This window comes from Notolabrus celidotus, chromosome 16 (genome assembly GCF_009762535.1).
Source record: "Notolabrus celidotus isolate fNotCel1 chromosome 16, fNotCel1.pri, whole genome shotgun sequence".
Lineage (NCBI taxonomy): Eukaryota > Metazoa > Chordata > Actinopteri > Labriformes > Labridae > Notolabrus > Notolabrus celidotus.
Window position 1 is genome coordinate 24380635 of NC_048287.1, and position 19466 is coordinate 24400100.

Genomic DNA, 19466 nt, shown 5'->3' on the forward strand with positions numbered 1-19466 from the left:
GTGTGAGAGCTCGGGCTGGGACAATGTGAGTACGTTCACACTCATAAAGCACATCTTTCCCTGAGGGTGCTCACAAATCCTGGCAGCTCTCCTAAAGCTGCTCTTAAACTTCACTCGGGAACATGTCACATCAGACATAATGAGACAGAGGATGGGGGGGGAGACAAATTAATATTAAGCATTATGTTTCGGGTACAGGGACATTCCTGCAGGCACACCTTCAAGTTGAGATACACACGCATGCTGGCATAAACACAAGACTACCAGTCTTTATGTTCTAGTACATGGAGTCCCAGTCCAGGATGGGGAACATGAATACTGCAGATGAAATAAAAAAGCATTGTATCATTTGGAGTTCTCTGTCTTGTCTGGTTCTATAGCTCTGCTGATCACAGTATGACCTTTTGCTTCCATGTAATTTGTCAGCAAATGTTTAACTCTTCGGAATAGCAAATAATCTCCGTTCTGCTCTGAAGACATCCCAAAAATGATCCTTGTTTCACTACACTACATCTCTTATCTCTGCTGTCAAATTTTCTATGCGAGTGATGACAACCATGCGCAAAACAAAGGGTATGAGCTGGATGCTTCGGATATTTAACTGTTAATACACTGAAAGACTGCTGTGAATTCTTACAGAGCGCTTTGATCATCAGACACACAGGCTGCTAACAGTGAGTCCAGGGTGGAGACTTTGATAATATTGATTTTGAAATGATGCCAGGTAGAGCTCTCTTTCAACAGATGAAGTCAAGCAAGTCAGCCTCACATGTGACTACTTACATAATTCTAGGATACAAAACAACAAGATTTTTGGATACTGCTGTGTAAAATGTTATCAGTTATTTGGAAATCTATCAGTGAGTGCATGTGTAGCATGTTTTTCTTGTTTACCCTTCCCTCTACTGGCAAAACTCAAGCCAGATTAAAGAACGGTTTACAGAGTGTACAGAAGTTTGACTTAGGCCTGTTTGGATTTCTGCAAGAGCTACCATCTGTCTGCCTGTCAAACACGAGAAGCCCTGCAGCTTTACGTAGCTTAAGATTGAGTGTTAGAGTGTAGTTTACATATCATAAGTCACTGTGTTAAAGGTAACTGCAACCTTCAAGATCAATGCTTTTGTGTTTAACTGTGCCACAGAATGGAAAGTTCAGAGCTCTGTATTCAGTCCAATTAGTATGAACTTTTTTTACCTTTACGCCACTCACACTGACATCATGTCTAGACAGCTGTTACAGCTTAAATTCAACTATAACACTTAAGTGGGAGCTACATGTTAAAATTGCGTCAAGTGATGTAACTGGAGTCAGCATCAGTTGAGGATAGTGACTGCAAGACAACAAAATCAGGAAGTGGAGAGCTTTATCTTTTGGTTAACAGACTGTTGCTACTTAAAGGCACTGTAAGGAGTTTTGAGCTTGGTCTGAAGAAGTGCCACTTTTATACTGATGTTTCTTCTTGACCTTCAGTGACAAGATTGGTTATTTCTTTTAATCTTTATACTGAATTTTAGTGTCTATCGGTATTATAATCATGGTCTTAACAACATTTATTTAACTTATTTAGTTATCTATTCATTTCTTGTATTTATCCGATCTTTTTAACTTTCATTGATTTTTAATTTTGCTTCTACCCTCTTTTTTTTATTGATTTCACTGTATTTATTTTATTTTTCTGTATATTCTATGATCACCTTCTTTCTTGTTTTAGTCTTTTATTATTTTATCATTTTCTGTTGTTTTCTTTCTCTCTGTTCTTTTGTGAAGCACTTTGGGCAACATGCTTCTATGTATGAAAGGTGCTATATAAGACCAAGTTTTGTTGTCACGATACAGTTAATAGATAATCTTTTCACTCGTCTTTAACAAGAAAGTACTTTTCAAAAGAGGATCTGTATTCCTTTCATTTGCTTCAACAACAAATCAACACTTTGGCAAGAGGCACATCTCTATGACAGAGGGTGATAGTGCTCATGGGAAATGCAGTCTTCATCCCTGAAAAACACAACTGACTTCATCAAAAATAGTCCCAAAACTCCTCACTACATGAAAACTCCTCCCAGTGCCTTTAATTCTCAGACAGCATCCAAGATGCATGTTGGGAAATGTAGGCTCCAGGTTTTATTAGAAAGAAGGAGATATCCCTCATCTTCCTGCATCAATTTTGAGACGGTCTCTGTCCATCAATATTACTGGAGGTGTAAACCTTCTGAAATGCAGCTGACAGTTTATTCCTAGGGCAGATGATAATTAAAAACTCTCTTAAATTTACAGATAAGAATTAAATAATCATTTGAAGTCTAAAAGACAGACTTATTAGAGCAAAGTTCAAAGATTTGTTGTTCATTTCACATTAAAATATTTGTTTACAGTATTCATCCATGCAGAAAGACACCTGAGAAAGAGGTTTCTGTTTGCTTATTCATACTCTTATTTATTTAGCGTCTGTAGTTTGAATGTCAAAAACTCCAACTACAGCCTAAACCAGAGAAGATCCTCACTGATAGACGGGCATGTATCTGTATCTGATCATTAAAAGGTCTCAAATGGAGCACATAAGGTCAAGCTTTACTTTACACCTCCACATGCTTACCTAAAGGGGTTTTTCTACTGTGGAAATTCTCCACAGGTTTGTCATTCCACCCGAGTCAGAGGTAAGCTGTGAGACGACAGGCAGTCAGCCACACATGAAAGGAAAACAAAGGACGCTGCTCAGACCTTCAAGTGGCTCAACTGGCTTCGGATGTCCTCCTACCACAAACATTTCCACACTCCTCAACACTTCAAAATAAACAAAGTCTCTTCAATTTGTTACTGAGAACAAAAAACAAAGTAATCTTTGATGATTTAGCAGATTGTTTAAACCATGTTTAAGTTGAGTAACAGATTTTGATGTGGAACCAAGCATTTTTAACCTCTTGGCCCTTTGGGGTGACTGTCAAATCCGAACATGTCCCTCCTGGGGACATCGCTACTGGAAAGCCTGTAAGACAGGCGGGGCTGCCTTACTGTCTTATCTCTCTGTGAGCATCAGCACACCTGTTTTACTGAAACTGTCCTGTTTTAAGTGACAGAGGACACAGCTTGTGTAATGGCTCATTATGTTAAAAAACAACCTCAATGAAGGTGATGATACAGAGGAACAAACACATACTGTGTTGGAAATTCCACCACCAGTATATATCATTAAAGCCTCCACCTTCACTCCTATCCTGTACCTTCAAACATGTTCTTTTCATTTTTATTGAGGTTAAGAAAAATATTTGCAAAAACAAAACAACTAAATGCATGATTTAGGAGCCAGACACCAAAAGTGGGATCAGAAATCGTTCTACACTTGGTTTCTTATTATTTGTTTATCCATAAATTAGATTCTTGGAGTGGTCAGCAAAAAATAGATGCACTTGAACATGCACTCCTCAGGAAAAGCCAACCCTATCAAAACATGTTTGGATGTGTGGTTCATGAACTTGTTTCAGCCGTGAACGTTCACTCAAGTAAAGATGAGTCTTTGCTGCCATCTCATGGCACAAAGGACACAAGATCAAGAGAATGCAGTGTTCACTTTTCAGAGGTGTAACATTTTGAATGAATGAATGAATGAATGAATGAAGAGTCATGCAGATGATACCATGTTTTACTGACGCTGAAAAGAAACCTGTGATTTGGACACCAGATCCAACATAGCAAATTTGAATCATTAAACTTGTTTGAATAATGGCTGTCTTTATATTCTAGCACAGGAAGTGTGAGTGTTTCTTGTGTTTTGCACCAAGTTTGTGTTGTGTTTCTCATATGTTGCTGCATGCTAGTACATTTAAAATGTCTTTGGCCTCAGAAATCTGCCTTCTCCATAATCACATGTTAAAAATAAAGACATTTATGCTCTCTACCTGCAACTGTTGACCCCTTTGACACACACAAATACAGTCTGAGGAGTTGAGTTGAGAAAACACATGCATGTTCAAGGAAGCACTTTTCCCTCAAATGTTGTATTCTTCTCTTCTGATTTCGCTGAGCTGTCACCTGAAGCCATGTTTGTTCCAACTCATTAAAATGCTTGATCATAGGCCAGCTTCAGATAATGCTGCCGCAGTGCCAAATCATAACTGTGTACCATCATGACTATTTTAATAAGCAGATGAGCCTACTGGCATGTAACCTTGTGCTACAGGTTTCAGGAGATACTGTGTTGCTTAAATGGATTATTAACAGAACTGAACATGTGAGATCTAAGCTGCTCTGCTTCTTGAGAAATTAAGTCTTAGACCGCATGAACACTGACTACATTCTGGAAGACAGGCCTTTAACACTTTGCATTGTGAACTTGAATTAGCTGGTAGGAGGAAGCTGCAAGGACAGAGGCAGAATGCAAGAGATGAGGGACTTTTAAGAAGCTACAGTTGACTTCCTTTCACTACCAACAGGGAAGTAACACCCCCACAGCATCCCCTATAAAAGCCCCTTCAAATACTCACAGCAGTCTATTCCTTGCTCAGGATTGTGTAAACACAGTGTCATCAACATACAATAAAACACACCAGCTAACAAAAAGAGCTTTGAGGGTGAAAATACAATACATGCTCATTTTGACACATAAAATAATCAAAACTGACATCATTATTTGAAGCTACAGATCAACAAGGCTATTAAAACAAATGTATGAGACATTATGAGCTCAAAACATCTACTGATCTTGAGCTATATCACTCAACATGCGGTGCATTACAAAGGGTGTGTTTAAAGCTCCCCAGGTATGTAGAGACAGCTCTGTTGGTAAACAAAACAGCTTCATGCCTTGACTTTTTTAAACAGTGAGAATGTAACGTATTTAATCACAACACCATCGTTTGATAGTCACAATGTCAGGCAAAACAGTCAGTGTTGCCCAAGAAAACTCTATCATCTTGGCTGCATGAGTATATTACTTTACATCAACAAGATATCAATGCTAGTTCAGGTGTCAAACACACCCCTAAGGCTACATGTGGTGCATATCAGCGCAGCAACAACATAGCCTCAGTCTCCTAAATGACAGCTCAGAAAATGTGTAAAATGACTTAGTAATTGCACTTTCACGCCTCCTTCCTCAATGCTTCCTCAATCTAGAGCATCATCCCTAACACAAAGGCAATTTAATCGAGCAATTTAATCCTGGAAGTCCTGGACCTCCCCCAAAAGGTCAAAAGACTTAAATAAAGATCAAATTACTTTTAAGAATGGTCAAAAGACTTAAGGAAAGATCAATGGACTTGAAAAATAATCAAAAGACTTAAAGAGAGATCAAAAGACTTACCCCTCATTCAGGTCAGGTTTGGTGTCTGCCGGTTGCTTCTGTCCCTCTCCGTGTGTCTCTGCAGCTACAGTATCGGGAAGGTGTGTGTCTTCGTTCAGGGCTGACAGCTCGACTGCCACCTGCTCTTGCACCGTCCCGCTTCTGTTTGTGCTCTCAGTAACTGTATCCGCCCACTCAGCCTTAACCTGTGGAGCCCTATTGTGTTCAGTCCCTGTGGCATCTGATTGCAGCTCAGCGCCGAGTGTCAAAGCACCCCTGACAACCTCCTCTACACCTGAAGTATCTGTGACTGCACTTGCTGTCGTGCTGCTGCTGCTGCTGCTGGCTTCCGTGCTCACTTTTACTCTCTCGTTTGTTTCTGTGAGGAGGGAAACTTGCTCTGCTGCCTCTCTAAATAAGGGTGTGATCGTATCTTCTACTGTGTTTCTGGAGGCGGCATAAATGCTTTCAGATCTACTTATGTCTTTGTCTGCCAGATATTGTATCTCCTTGCTTGGAAGCTGCTGCTCTCTATAAGGGTGGTCTTCTGGTTCCAGTTTCTTGGTCAGGTTTCCCTCTGACCCCTCCCCCGGTCCATGGAACTCACTGGAGGGTGGAGCAAAGTTGCATACCATCAGAGTTTTCACCTGCCCAACCGGTGTGGCCAGTAACTCCTCCTTTCTCTCCTCCTGTCCTTTTTTCTCCTGATTCTTTGCATCATTGCTTTCAACAACCTGAGTCGTCTCAGCTTCAGCACTCTGGCGTTGTTGTTGCACATCAGTTTGGGGACTTGTTTGCTCTTTCTTTTCTTCCTTGCCTCCATCTCTCTTGCTGATCTCTTTTTCTGCAATCTCCTGTTGCTTTGAGAGCTCCTCAAGCAGCCCCACAACCTGTTTCACTTCTGGCATGCCTGGGAACTCTGTGGCGGCTTCTTCTGTCTCCTTACTCTTCGCATCATTGCTTTGAAGCAACAGAGTGATCCCACTTTCTGAACTCTTGGGTCTTGAGTGTTGTGCCACTTCCGTTTGACTAAGGATTTCCTCTTTTTTCTTGCTTGCATCTTTTTCTGGAATCTCTTCTTGTTTTGACAGATCCTCAAGCAGCTCGACAACCTGTTTCACTTCTCCTTGTACGTCTAGGAACGGTGCAGCTGCTGCTTCTGTCTCCTGACTCTTTGCATCTTTGCTTTCCGACACTAAACTCTGGGGTCTTAAGTCTTGTGTTACTTGCGTTTGGCTAAGTGTTTCCTCTTTCTTCTCCTCACTGACTCCCTCATCTTTCTTGCTTATCACTTTTCCTGCAATCTCCTCTTGCTTTGACAACGCATCACTCAGTTCAAGGTCCTCTATCAACTCTTTCACTTCTTCTTCCACCTGTGTGAACGCTGCAGGTGCAACTTCATTCTCCTGACTCTTCGCATCAACGTAGTGAAGAGTCCTAGATGTCAAGTACAATGAACTCTCGTCTCTAAGTTGTTGCAGTTCTTCAGTTCGGGTACTGATGTCCTCTTTCCCTCCTTCATTTTTGACAACAACCACCTTCACTTCATCCTCATCCCGGTTTCTTATCTCCTTTTCTGTAATTTCCTCAAGCAGCCCAATAACTTCTTTCACCCCTTCTTTCACCTCTGGAGACACTTCAGTTGCTGTTTCTTTCTCCTGAATCTTTGCATCATTGTCTTCACAGATCTCAGTGGTCCCAGTTTCTGTACCTTGGCCTCTTAGGTATTGCCGTACTTCCGTTAGGGTACGGATGTCCTCGTTCATTTCGTCATTGCTTTCCACACTCCTCATTTTGACAATCACCGCCCTCTGTCTGCCTTCTTCTGTCTGGCTTGATCTCCTTTCCTCCAGCTTTGAGGCCTCCTCACGCAGCCCAACGTATTCTGCCAACTCTTTCACTTTTTCTTCAGCCACCTCTCCTACATCTTTGTCCGTGATCTTTGCATCGCTGTCTTCAAGAGTCGTAATGGTCTTGGTTTCTATAATCTGTTGGTACACCTCAGATCGGCTCATATTATCCTCATCGTTGCCTTCCACACTTAGCATTTTGACGATTACCGCCCTCTTCCCTCCCTCTTCTGTCTGGCTTGATAGGCTTTCCTCAAGCTTTAAGGCCTCCTCACGCAGCCCAACATATTCTGCCAACTCATTCACTTTTTCTTCGGCCACCTCTGCTATTTCTTCATCCTTGTTTTTTGCATTGCTGTCTTCCAGTGATGTAATGGTCTTGGTCTCTATAATCTGTTGGTACACCTCAGATCGGCTCATATTATCCTCATTGTTGCCTTCCACACTCCGCATTTTGACAATCACTGCCCTCTTTCCTCCCTCTTCTGTCTGGCTTGATCGTCTTTCAGCAATATCTTGCAACGCAACAACTTCTTTCACCTCTTCTGCCACCCCTTGAAACACTTTGGTTGACATCTCTTTTTCCTGATTTTTCGTGTCACTGTCTTCGAGGGACGTAATCACCTGGGTTTCTACAATCTGCTGATAAACCTCAGTTTGGATGATCTTATCCTCCTTTTCATCACTGACGTCCACACTCCGCATTTTGACGATCACCACTCTCTGTCCTCTCTCATCTGTCTGACTTGAGCTTCTTTCTAAAATCTCCTCTTGCTTTGAGAGCTCATCAATCACCCGGACAACTTCTTTCACCTCTTCTGCAATCTCTGGAGACGCTTCAGGTGCTTCTTTATTTTCCCAAATCTTTACATCATCCCTTATAACACTCTCAATCGTCTTGGTTTCTACAATCTGTTGGTACACCTCAGTTTGGCTGCCGATATCCTTGATCTTTTCGTCATTGCTCTCAACACTCCGCATTTTGACAATGACCACCCTCTGTCCTCCCTCTTCTGTCTGGCTCGAGTGTGTCTCTGTGACATCCTCCTTCTTTGAGAGCGCCTCACTCAGCCCAACATACTCTGCCAAATCTTTCGCTACCTCCAAAACTGTCCATGTTGCCTCTTCTTTCTCCTGAATCTTGGCATCATTATCTTCAAGAAACCTTGAAGTTTTTGTTGCTGAACTTTGGTACACTTCAGTTTCGCTACTGATCCCTTCATTCTCGTCGTCAGTGCTTTCCCGCATTTTGACAATCACTACTCTGTGTCTGCCTTCATCTGTCTGGCTTAGCTTTCTCTCTCCAATCTCATACTCCTGTGAAATCTCCTCACGTTGCCTGACATACTCTTTCAACTCCAATTCCACTTCTGGCAACGTTATAGCTTCTACTTCTTTCACTTGAGTCTTTGCATCGTTGCCTTCAAGGCGCTGAGATGTCCACGTTTCTGTACATTGTTGATACACCTCTGTTTGACTTCTACCCTCGTTCCTTTCGTCATTGCTGACCTCATTCCTCATTTTAACAATCACAGCCCTCTTGCATACATCCGTTTCTGTGATCTCCCTCTGCTGCGGATCCTCCCCAAGAAGCCCAACTACCTCTTTAACCCCCATGCAAATTTCTCCTCTTTCATCCGTTGTGTACACCTGCTCATCCCCGCTGTCCTGTGCATTGTCCTCTTCAGCGCTGTAGTAAATCTCTATGGCACTGCCGTCGTCTGATCCCACGCTGAAATACGTTGGACTCAGAGCGCCATCAGCACTCATGTGTCCCGAAGACGTGACAGAGTAAGCCTTTGTCCTTTCGATTTTTAACTCAAGATCCTTCCCTGGATCCATTTTTTCCAGCTCAGGAGAGAAAAAGGTGGGATCAGAGCTTGCCTCATCTGTGACTAACTCTTTGACCAGGACTGCTCTCCGTTTGGGGTCTGTAACCTGAGTGTCCGTCCCCTGGGATGTAACATACTCTGATGCAGGAGGGGCAGAGTTTTCTGCCTCAGGGACTTGCCTGAGAGTGTTGTGAATAAGGTCAGAGCTGTCTGATTTCAGCTCTGAAAAGGAGCGGGTAAGCCCTGAGTAACTATCAGCTGGCTCAGAACCATAAGTAGTTCTGCGGTCGATTTCTATGTCTCTTCGAAGCTCAGTAGTAGTAGTGGAAACTTGGTAGGAAGCATATTTGTAGTCCTCCTTGGAAGGTATCACCTTTCTCTCACTGGAGGCTGCACTCAAGTGGGTATACCCATCCACATCATCCTTCCTGTGAGTATCAGAATCCAACATGCTTGATGTTGACAAGTTAGAGTATAAGAAGCTTCTTTCTGTGTGACATTCAAAGGTTTTCACTGGGACCGATTCAGATTTGGTGTCAAGATGTTGTATCTCTGTGCTGGTTTGAGATTGAGAGCTTAGGATGGATGATATAACCTCTGAGGTAAAGCTCTGGGGGAAAAGTGAGTCATACAATGCTCCATACACTTCAGTTTGATCGCCAGGAGGGTTACTCGTCCCAGCGCTAACAGCTGGGGTTGTGGTGACACTCTTGACAGTGTCAGAGATAGATCTCTCAGTGCGAGAAACTGGGACTTCTTGACGGACAGATGAGGACTCTGTGAGAGGGGTTTTCTCTCTAACGGATGAATCAATTCCGGAGTCAGTACTTGCCATGGAGGGTTCAGCATTTAGATTAATACTGCCAGCAGTGTCACAAGCATCCAGTTGATGATTTAGTACTGCAGCTGTCGTGGAATTGGTGAGAGATGTGTCTGTTTTTGTATGCTGGAGAGATTCATTGTCACTCAGGCCATTGCTTGCAGAGACCAAGTCAACAACTGCCGTCTTGAGATCTGCAATGTCAGGTAAATCTGTTGGATGGCTGGCCTGAAGGGTCTGAGTCAGGAGGGCAGGTGAGCTGGAGTCAACTTTGGCTGTGTTACCTTGAACAGGAATATTCTCTTTCTCCTCTGACAGGTCTGTGCTGTACATCTGCAGCTCAGGGATGGTGGCGATCGGTGCTTTCAGCGGCTCTGCGTGCACGTCAAGAAAATCTGAGCCATTTGTGAGAGGCTCCTTTGCCACTAAATGGGTGTTTGCAGCAGCAGATGACTGCAGTGGGTCAGGGAGAGTGAAGTGTGAGCCTGACTGGTTTGCGGCCACAGGGGGAGGAGAGGGGATGTCAAATTTATCTCTGGTGTCAAGCTCTGGTTGAGACATACTCATTTTCCTGCCAACGGCTTGATCCAGCTCCAGATGGAGATCCGGAAGAGGCTAGAGGAAGATCATTCACAGTTTCACTCATTAATTAAAATTAATTGACAACCAAAAACTTTAACGGCTGTCAGAATCATTTTCAGACCCACAGAAGCTAACGTTTTTTGTGTTGTCATTGAAATTCAGCCATCGAGCCAAGGACTATGTCATAAACATTATTATCTTATCATTGGTGATCTTTCAAAAACCCTGAAGCTTTTAGGCAACACCTACCACTGTTTCACAAACACCTAAATCTGCCAAGACATGTTTCTTCTGGCTACTTCAGACTAGCTGGATCAGAATAGCTAATTAGCAAGCTTGTTAGCACGCAGCAAACAGCCTATGAACACACCAAAAGTCCTGAAGTAGCATTATTATTCATTTAGAGACAAGCTTTCAGTTGCCTGGGGTCTGTTTGTCAAATATTGACTTTTGACTTTGTTGTTTTTTTGTTCTTGGTTTCTACAAACTCCTGAGGGAAATTTATGACTCCCTAGCTACTGGCCATTGGCCGCTAGTTGCTTATTGTGTTAGCCATTTTAGATAAGTTAGGGGCCAGACATTGACGATATGAGAAATCATAATTTGGGGGCAACACTGCAATGTTTTCTACTGTGATTTCTTACATTATTTCAATATTAAGCTACTGCAGGAATACATTCCTTTTAAAACTGTACATTAGCCTACTAATTTACATGTGTGTTCCTTGGTAAGTTTCATCTTAAGTACATCAATTATTAGCCTACTAATTTACATGTGTGTTCCTTGGTAAGTTTCATCTTAAGTACATCAATTATTAGCCTACTAATTTACATGTGTGTTCCTTGGTAAGTTTCATCTTAAGTACATCAATTATTAGCCTACTAATTTACATGTGTGTTCCTTGGTAAGTTTCATCTTAAGTATATCAATTATAAGTATCAAAATGTCAAAATGATGCTAAAAATAATGGAAGAAAACATCTTTAGAGATAAACTTGGCATTAATACAAATATTTCACATTGCCTCAGACAGAAGGTGGAGCAGACCAGTTCAGGAAACTCCCAAACTTTTGTAAGTGTGTCTAAAAATGCTTCTTGGTTTTTGAAAGAGTGTGCTCAGTGTTTATTTCATGAAAACAAAAGCTTAACTCTCCAATGCTGGAATATATATACAAAAAAAATTATCTCTAGAAAAGCACTAACTGGGTCTTTGCTTGTGTCTATGTCTGATCATGTGGCTACTGGAGTAGCACTACAATCAATAAAAAGATCAAGAACAGGCTTACCTCTTCTAGCTCTTCGATGCCCGAGCTGTGAAGGCCATAAGCACTCTTAGAGAGACTCTCTTCATTTTTCTTCTTCCTCCTTCTGAGACCAAAAGAAAAGGTGGCAAACTTCCTGGGCTTGCGGAGGTCCAGATCCGAGTAGCTGAGTTCTTTACCCTGAGACGAAAAGAGAAGGATGGAGGGTCAATATTAACTCATGAGGAAAAGATTTTGACGTAGAAAGTTCTGGAAAATATTGCCTTAATGAATACTGTTTATTGTAATTAATGATTGAGGGTGTCACTTGTATAGCCAGCTACACAATATATATAAAAAATAATAATAACTTTATTTATATTGCACATTTTAAAGCAGAGGTTGACAAAGTGCTTGGCTTTGCATTCAAAGCACACAAAGACTTTTAAGTGTTATTTTCAGAGTTCCCACTAATAGCTGATCAACCGTACCAAGCATACCAAACCAGCCCTTGCCAAGGGTTAATTAGAAGCCTAATGTCTAAACACTAACATCTTTCAGTGGTAAGAACGAGGCTATTACATAACAAGAAATAATTCCAGGCATTATAAACAAGCTAAAAGGTTGACACCCTAACTTCATCCGAGGAGTATGAACTGCTCCACCCTGAAAAAATGAAAAACAAGTAGAACACGAATCAAGTTGCTCTTAGTTCAGATACCCTGGTGTGGGGTCATTCTTAGAGCAGATAAAAATATTCACTTTCCATCATTTTTTTGTATTTTGCTTTAAAAAAGGAGCAGCATATGAGAATTAATCAGGAAATATCTAGAGCAGCTGAGTTTCTCTTAATTTCTGTGCAGAACTTTGCCTGATTTGTATCATTTTTTTAAAAAAAACTACACAATTCTTAATATGTCAAAGTTCACAAAGTTCACAATCTTCAGAGGAGCACCTGCTATTATCAAGGCTGTCCTTATCAGATATTTTAAAAAGAACATATGTGTGCTTATGTAGGCAAACCCTGATTGAAAAGATAATGGTGATGTTCTTCCGGTAATTATCAGTGCATGTTTTTTGAGCTTTCATGACAAAGGAGAACAGAACACCTGTCTGTCTTTCTGTCTGTCTATCTGCCAGGTTTTACCTGGGTGTGTCTGACCCACACCTGTGATGGATAGTGTTAAAGGTATGAGAAGAAGCAAAGACAACAAACGAAGTGGAGTCTTGGTTAAGTCTGTGGAGGGTGAACAGGATAACTCTGCTGAGTTAGATGCATTTAAAGTCTACCTGAATTGGATGTGTGTGCATAAAAACACAAACTAGAGCAGAGATTAAGGGATCAATCACTGCTACATTTGAAAACGTGTACATGTTCTTTGAATTTGACTTAATAGGGCACAGAAACTCCAATGAATAAACTACATATCACAGGTCCTATAGTATAAAGCTTGTGTCCTTTGTTTTTCTGCAAGTCAGCTGGTTTTCAGGGTTATTTTCTTAAATTGAAGCAAGAATTGGTAACTTTTTAAAAAGAAGAAAAAAACATGAAATTTCCTTTTGCAAAAATATGTGATCACAAGAACATAATGAGGAGTATGTGTCTGCACATGCGGAACAAAGGATGGATGCATTTTTTTGGAGGTCCAAACCTAAATCCTGATTTTCAAAATGTGCTCTGTCAACATGTGACATATTTCAAAATTTGATCTGGATGCAAGCATTATCAAAAATTGAGAAAGTACGTTTTTAGGACTGGGTGTTCACTTGTGTCGATTAATGTACCTTTTATAAGCAATACAAAGGCCCCTTGTTAATTTAAATATACAGCTGTTTAGCCCCTACAGCTCCCTCTTCATTGAGTTCACACTCCATATGTATGAGCAGTAATTTACGACAGGAGATGTCTGGAACCTCTGACAGGTATTGCTTTGTGACTGACATTTGAGGGCAAGTCTCACACTTTTCCACTCTTCTTAATCTTCATTAACTGTCAGTCATAGCCAAAGGGCCCCTTGTCTGGAAAGGGCTACATTTAAGCTATCATTATCAAGAAATTACAACACTATGTTCTTAAAGTAAGACTGGAAAGAGGAAACAAGGCACCTGTTGCATTCTTTGTTAGTGGCGAACCTGAACATGAGTGAATCATACAGCCAAACAAAGGCTAATATAATGCTCTCTTACTAGTAGTGTATTCAAGTTCATCTGCGCCTGAATTTTTGTCAATCCAATCCTTGACAAATCTTGCAAAGCAACATACTTCTTTATTTTAGGTACGCTTCCCCTCAGGTTTCAATGATGACTCAGGTTAGCAAACCTTTTTTTAATGTCAACATGGCATTTCTTTTTGATCCAAGCCACACATCCAATGAAGGTTGTCTCCTATTTGTTAAGTTATGATATGGTATAATAATCAAACTCACACATACTATAATCCTCTTAGAGCATTCTGCTCCTTTAAGACTTAAATGTTTTGGTTTATGTATTTTTTTTTTACTTCATTTTGAGCGCTTACACAAGTCCAAGACATAGTATTTAGAAAATATGAATCCACTGCATTCATACCCTCATCACCTGAACTCTACACTTGAATGCTGAACTGTGTGTAGCCTCTGAAAATATAATTAAATGCATCAATAAATACATATGAGTGAGATGATTTTGCTCTCCATGCTATCTGTTCAACAGGTCTCAGCTTTGAAGAAGGCACAACATTATTCATTGGTCAACCTCTGGCGCCATCTTCTGGAAAGAGTACAAATCTTTGAAGCATTTAATGAAGTATGAAACTATCATGTGATCAGACTGTTGTGCAGTATCATTCAAGGTATGGCGCCCTCTACAGGCAAGTCCTACATGTTACAATCACCTGCAGTCAATAATTCCTCATCTCTGTAGGTCTAACTGCATAAACTGGGATTATCAAAGTGGTTAATAAGTCTTATTTGTGTGGTGAAAATAAGAGTCATCTATGTGTGTTTAGGGGGGAAAGTTGCAGGAGGGTCACAATATTGCAAGTTACACCCCCGCGGCAGATGAAGCAGTGCAGATGGAATGCAGAAACCGTTGAATTCCCCTCACAGTGGGCTGTTTTCCCACATTTCCAACGCTACATTTTGCCCCAGGAATAATCTTGCTCAGACATGTTTTTGACCTGTTCTTAAAGAAGGAGAGAGATAACCTGAGGTCTGACAAACTGTTTGCCCCGGTTGACTGACTGCCCCACTGACCAAAGCAAATAATGAGTTAAACTATTTCTCAATATGGGGCATTACTGATATTCAAATGTTTTAAATCAATGTGGAACATGTGAACTGAAAACTTGCGGTGTTGACTTTGTCACCACTCAAATCTCACTGAATGTTTTTGACTCATTTCAAGTCAGAATAGCTCATTACACTAAATATAGCCTGTCTGAGCTGACCAGATAAAACCTTATTTCAAGCTAAAAATAAGAATGTCATTGAATGTAAAGAATGAATATGGTTGCTTATGCAGCAAGCAACATTTTTGATAAGCTCATTGAAACAAGATGGAACACTTACTTCAGATTTCAGATCATTTTTCTTGAAAAAAGTACCACTTCGTGTTTGAAGAAAGTTTTACTTGCAGCATTAGCAGCCAAATTAATTCTTTACATTCAACGCCGGTCTTATTTTTAGCTTTTTATGTCTTGAAATAAGATTTTATCTGCGCTTGTCAGGTCAGCGTGGCTTACATTAACCGTAATGAGTTATTTTGACTTGTAATGAGGCAAATATACTCGGTTAGATTTGAGTTTCTTCAGTGTGGTGTCAGGTTTTTACATACTATTGTCCTGATTTCCTCTCAGGCATCTAGAGAAAGTCAAGACCAATTTCCAGACATTTAAATGAAGTTGTGTCATCTACGTCCAGAGTTAAACATCTATCTCACCTCAATAGAATAATTGGTATGGTGTTTAAAACAGAGTCATTCAATATTTGTTACAAAAGTGTCCTTGAACACCAGGTTAGACAGACACCTTGCAGCTGTGTCGCTCTGCAAATGAGTCAAGTTGCAACTTGCACTTTGCATCCTTCAATGTTTCCCACAGAATGCTGCCTAGATGAGAGGCATACTTTTAAAATGAAGATACTTCAGGTGCAGACTTAACTCAGTTGGATGAGTGGGCCCTCCATAAATAGACACTAAGTTGCTAGGACCTCAGTAAATCAGCCCTTGGTTTTACGCCAGCCCTAAACTGTATAACACTCCCACTCTCTCGACCAATATCTCCTTTCTTCTTTCAGTTGTCCCATCCAATAAAGACATCAAAATTATTAATCAAAGGCTTTAAAAGCAGAAGAAGAACCATGACCTGCTATTAGTAGCTGCTTTAACTACTAATATCAGTCTAACCATTATAATCACTGCTACAACGCTAATCTCAGAACACTCTGACTCCAACTGGTACTTGTCTCTGTCCATCTCTCTCTGTCTGCATCTCCCTCTATCCCTCTTTCCAACCCCAACACAGTATCAGCAGATGGCTGTCTAACATTTATCTGGTTCTGCTCGAGGTTTCTGCCTGTTAAAAAGAAGTTTGTCCTTGCCACTGTAACTTGCTAAATGCTGTAAATTGCTCTGCTCATGGCGGATTAAGATGAGATAAGATAGAGTCCTATCGTTAGATGGGACTGGATCTTATCCTGTCTTGATGTTGGGTCTTTGTTAATAATATAACATAGAGTAATGTCTAGACCTACTCTGTTTGTAAAGAGTGTTCAGTTAACATTTGTTATGATTTGGCTCTATATAAATAAGGATTGCTAGATGTCAGAGAAATGTTTTAATTGGTCCACCGTTTGATCATAGAAGGCATTGTTCTCCTCAATATATAAAAAACAAAGCATACATCCCATTACTACACCCTGACATCCAAGTAGATCTTTTTTTTAAGAGAGCAGTGATGAATACTTTTGATATTTTAGCTTTAAAAAAGTAATAACCTTATCATTTTTTCCCATTTACATAAAATTGCATCATTCTTTGGTCATAAACCCTTGAATTTTGGCCAACAACCTTTTTTTTTCTTCTTTTTTTTAGATTCCACAGTGGCTTTATCATTTGACCTTTGACCTCCAAATTTTGCTCAGTTCATCACTGAGGACGAGTGGATATTTGTGCCAAATTTAAAAAAGTTTCCTCAAGGCGTCGCTTCGATATAGTGTCCAAAAACACAGTCTGGATAGACAAATAAACAGACAGCCTGAAAACATGCCTCTGGCCATGGAGCTTCCAAAACAACAATATTGTTAGCTTCACCGCAAGGGGGCGACAAAATCAGTAACATACTAGATGCAAGTCTTGAAATCAGCCATCAGGGTTTTGGCTGCCAAGTTTGTCAAAATAGCTGACATACTTTCATCACTTCTTATTATGGTCATAATAGTCCCCTGTAATTAAAGCCTACATTTTATTTGTGCACATCGATGCCAAGTATGACTGAACATAGTTTGCATAACAGAAATGTATTTCCATCTGCGTGTCACACAAAACAGAAAAGAGGATTTCACTAAACAAGAGGCTGAGCTTTGATATGCATTTAAAAAGATACAACAATGACACTCTGAAAAGAGCCTGCTTCATACAGACGCACTTCTTTCGTGTATATGTACAGCAAAAATAAAAAGTTAATAATTCAAAAAACAGACAGTAATTGCGCTAATTTGGATCAGATTGCTTGCTAAGTTGCCTAAGAGTCAATTAAAGAATCCAGTAAATAAAACATTGTTATGACAGGAGTCTAATTATAGCTCTGACCTTGTTGTTTTCACCGATATAAGCTTCTCTCACTGGTTTCTGTTACTGAGGGCTGACTCTGTATGTGCAATAAAGGAATGATTGATGCACATTTTTAACTGCTATAACCTGAATTTTATTTCAGTTTTTATTATTGCCTGCTCTCACCTATGGCAAGACCGCCAACAATCAGGAGAAGGAGCCCTTGAAATTTTGCATCCTGAAGTAACTACAGTTTAACTTTCTTTCCTTTCTTTCAAGAACCTTGTGTGTATGTTCTTAAATGTAGGAAGGATCTGGAAAACCAAGGGTAACGCGTTTCCATGAAGCCTTTTGGCAAATTAAAAAAACACTCTTAACAATCTTTGGATGGTAAGACCCATCTACTATGATAAAATCTTCTTGGACTGATCCAACATTTATTGTTGGGAGAACAACAAAAATAAGAGGAACGCTGAGCATGTGTGTTTTACTCAAACAACCTAAAGGCAGTGTTTTAAAACAAACATACAATCATCCATATCATGTTCCATAAAACTGGATGGCATATTTGAATACACAAAAGCCTTGAAGGGATGAAACTGTGTGAACACTTTGACATGAAAACACAGATAAACTCACTGCAGTTACATGTACTTTCTAAAATGCTTCAAAGCTGAAAATGGTGGAATAATAACTACTTGTGAAGAGAAGTTAAAAACAGCTGGACTGACCTTTGACCTGGGCGCAGTGGCATAGAGAGACGACGCGTTGTGTGAGCTGTTCTTTTCAGCCCTGGCTTCGCCATCCTCTTTGGTGGAATCGACAGGACTACAGAGGAACACAGAGCAGATTTCAAAACTAGGAGTCTCCACAAACTGATATCTACTGAAAATATATAAAAGAACGAATATACTTAATAATGAAAGAAAAGGAAAGAAAGTTATTGTATTGTAGTATTGGTTCATGTACAAAACAGCATACTGCTGCAATAAGGTATGTGGGAAACCATACATACTGCATATATGTCACATGTGTTGACACATAGTATTTATGCAGAATCATCTGGGCTTTAAAGAAAGAGGGGAAATATTCTGCCTACCACAATAAAGCTGTGAATCAATGCTCGTGGAATGCAGAACAGAACCGGCTGAGCAGAGTGGTTGTGTTTCTTAGAACACGTAAACATGTCTGTGTAAATTGTGACTTTTCTTTTGAACAAAAGGCCAATAATGTCACTGAGGTACAATCACTGAGCGTGAAAAGGTGCAAGAATAGATTATCTAAAAGCTGGTGGCCGCCTCCAGAGCTGGATAATGAAGCCACCAGTTAAATACCTGAAACTGCAGTTCCTTGACTGACCTCTTGAGGCTGACTCCAAAAGTGAGTCATGCCCATTGAGCCCCATGTTGAAATGCCAACAGCAGCTGAATTCTTCTATAATTGATCCATTTAATTAGATGAAGTTGTACAGACAAAACAAAACAGCTTTCAGACCTGTGTGTTTTAGAAGCAGGTCATCCAAGAAGCCTCATCTCCTGCTTTTTTAGTATCTTAGCTATCACCTTAAATATGTTTGTCATTCAATAATGGCTAGCTCTTTTTCTAGCTATGCCAACATTAGGTCCCTTAAAGCTCCAGTGAGGAGTTTTTGCTTGTATGAAACAGACTGAAAATAATACTGATGTCTCTTTATGACCTAAAAAAGCAAACAATAGCATCAACAATAAGACTAGATTTATCTACAGTTATTTTTAATGCCTTTAACCACTGGTGGGGGGTAGGTGTCAGATGAAGTGATTAACAATAAGCTGCTTATATAGGATTTTTGTATGTTCCACAGCAAAGACCTCTCAATGCGTGATACATTTTTTAGAAAATAAAGCAACATGAGCTTTTTTTCCTTTTGGAAAGACACACTAGTTACACATGAACCAGACACAATCCCCCAATACCACCTGGTCCACAGGAGGCGCCAAAATTGACACAAACTCAGAGCTTTGGGTGTCACAAGCTCTCTATTAACCATTTAGGTCTTGAAAATAGTGCAAACCACAAATCTGACTAAGTCGAAAAACACATTGCTAATTCAACATCCCAGTTACTGAACAAGCTAGTGGCA

The 19466-nt window shown here is 40.3% G+C and overlaps 1 protein-coding gene across 1 annotated transcript in view; it reads right to left on the reverse strand.

The window, feature by feature from the left end:
• The window catches only part of crybg2 (crystallin beta-gamma domain containing 2), a 56671-nt gene that overhangs the window by 27906 nt on the left and 9299 nt on the right, over positions 1 to 19466 (reverse strand). The window contains exons 2-4 of the mRNA XM_034704353.1: positions 18079 to 18175; positions 11645 to 11800; positions 5297 to 10392 (exon numbers count right to left, since the gene is read on the reverse strand). Coding sequence (XP_034560244.1) covers positions 5297 to 10392; positions 11645 to 11800; positions 18079 to 18175 — 5349 coding nt within the window. The remainder of the gene's footprint in view (positions 1 to 5296; positions 10393 to 11644; positions 11801 to 18078; positions 18176 to 19466) is intronic.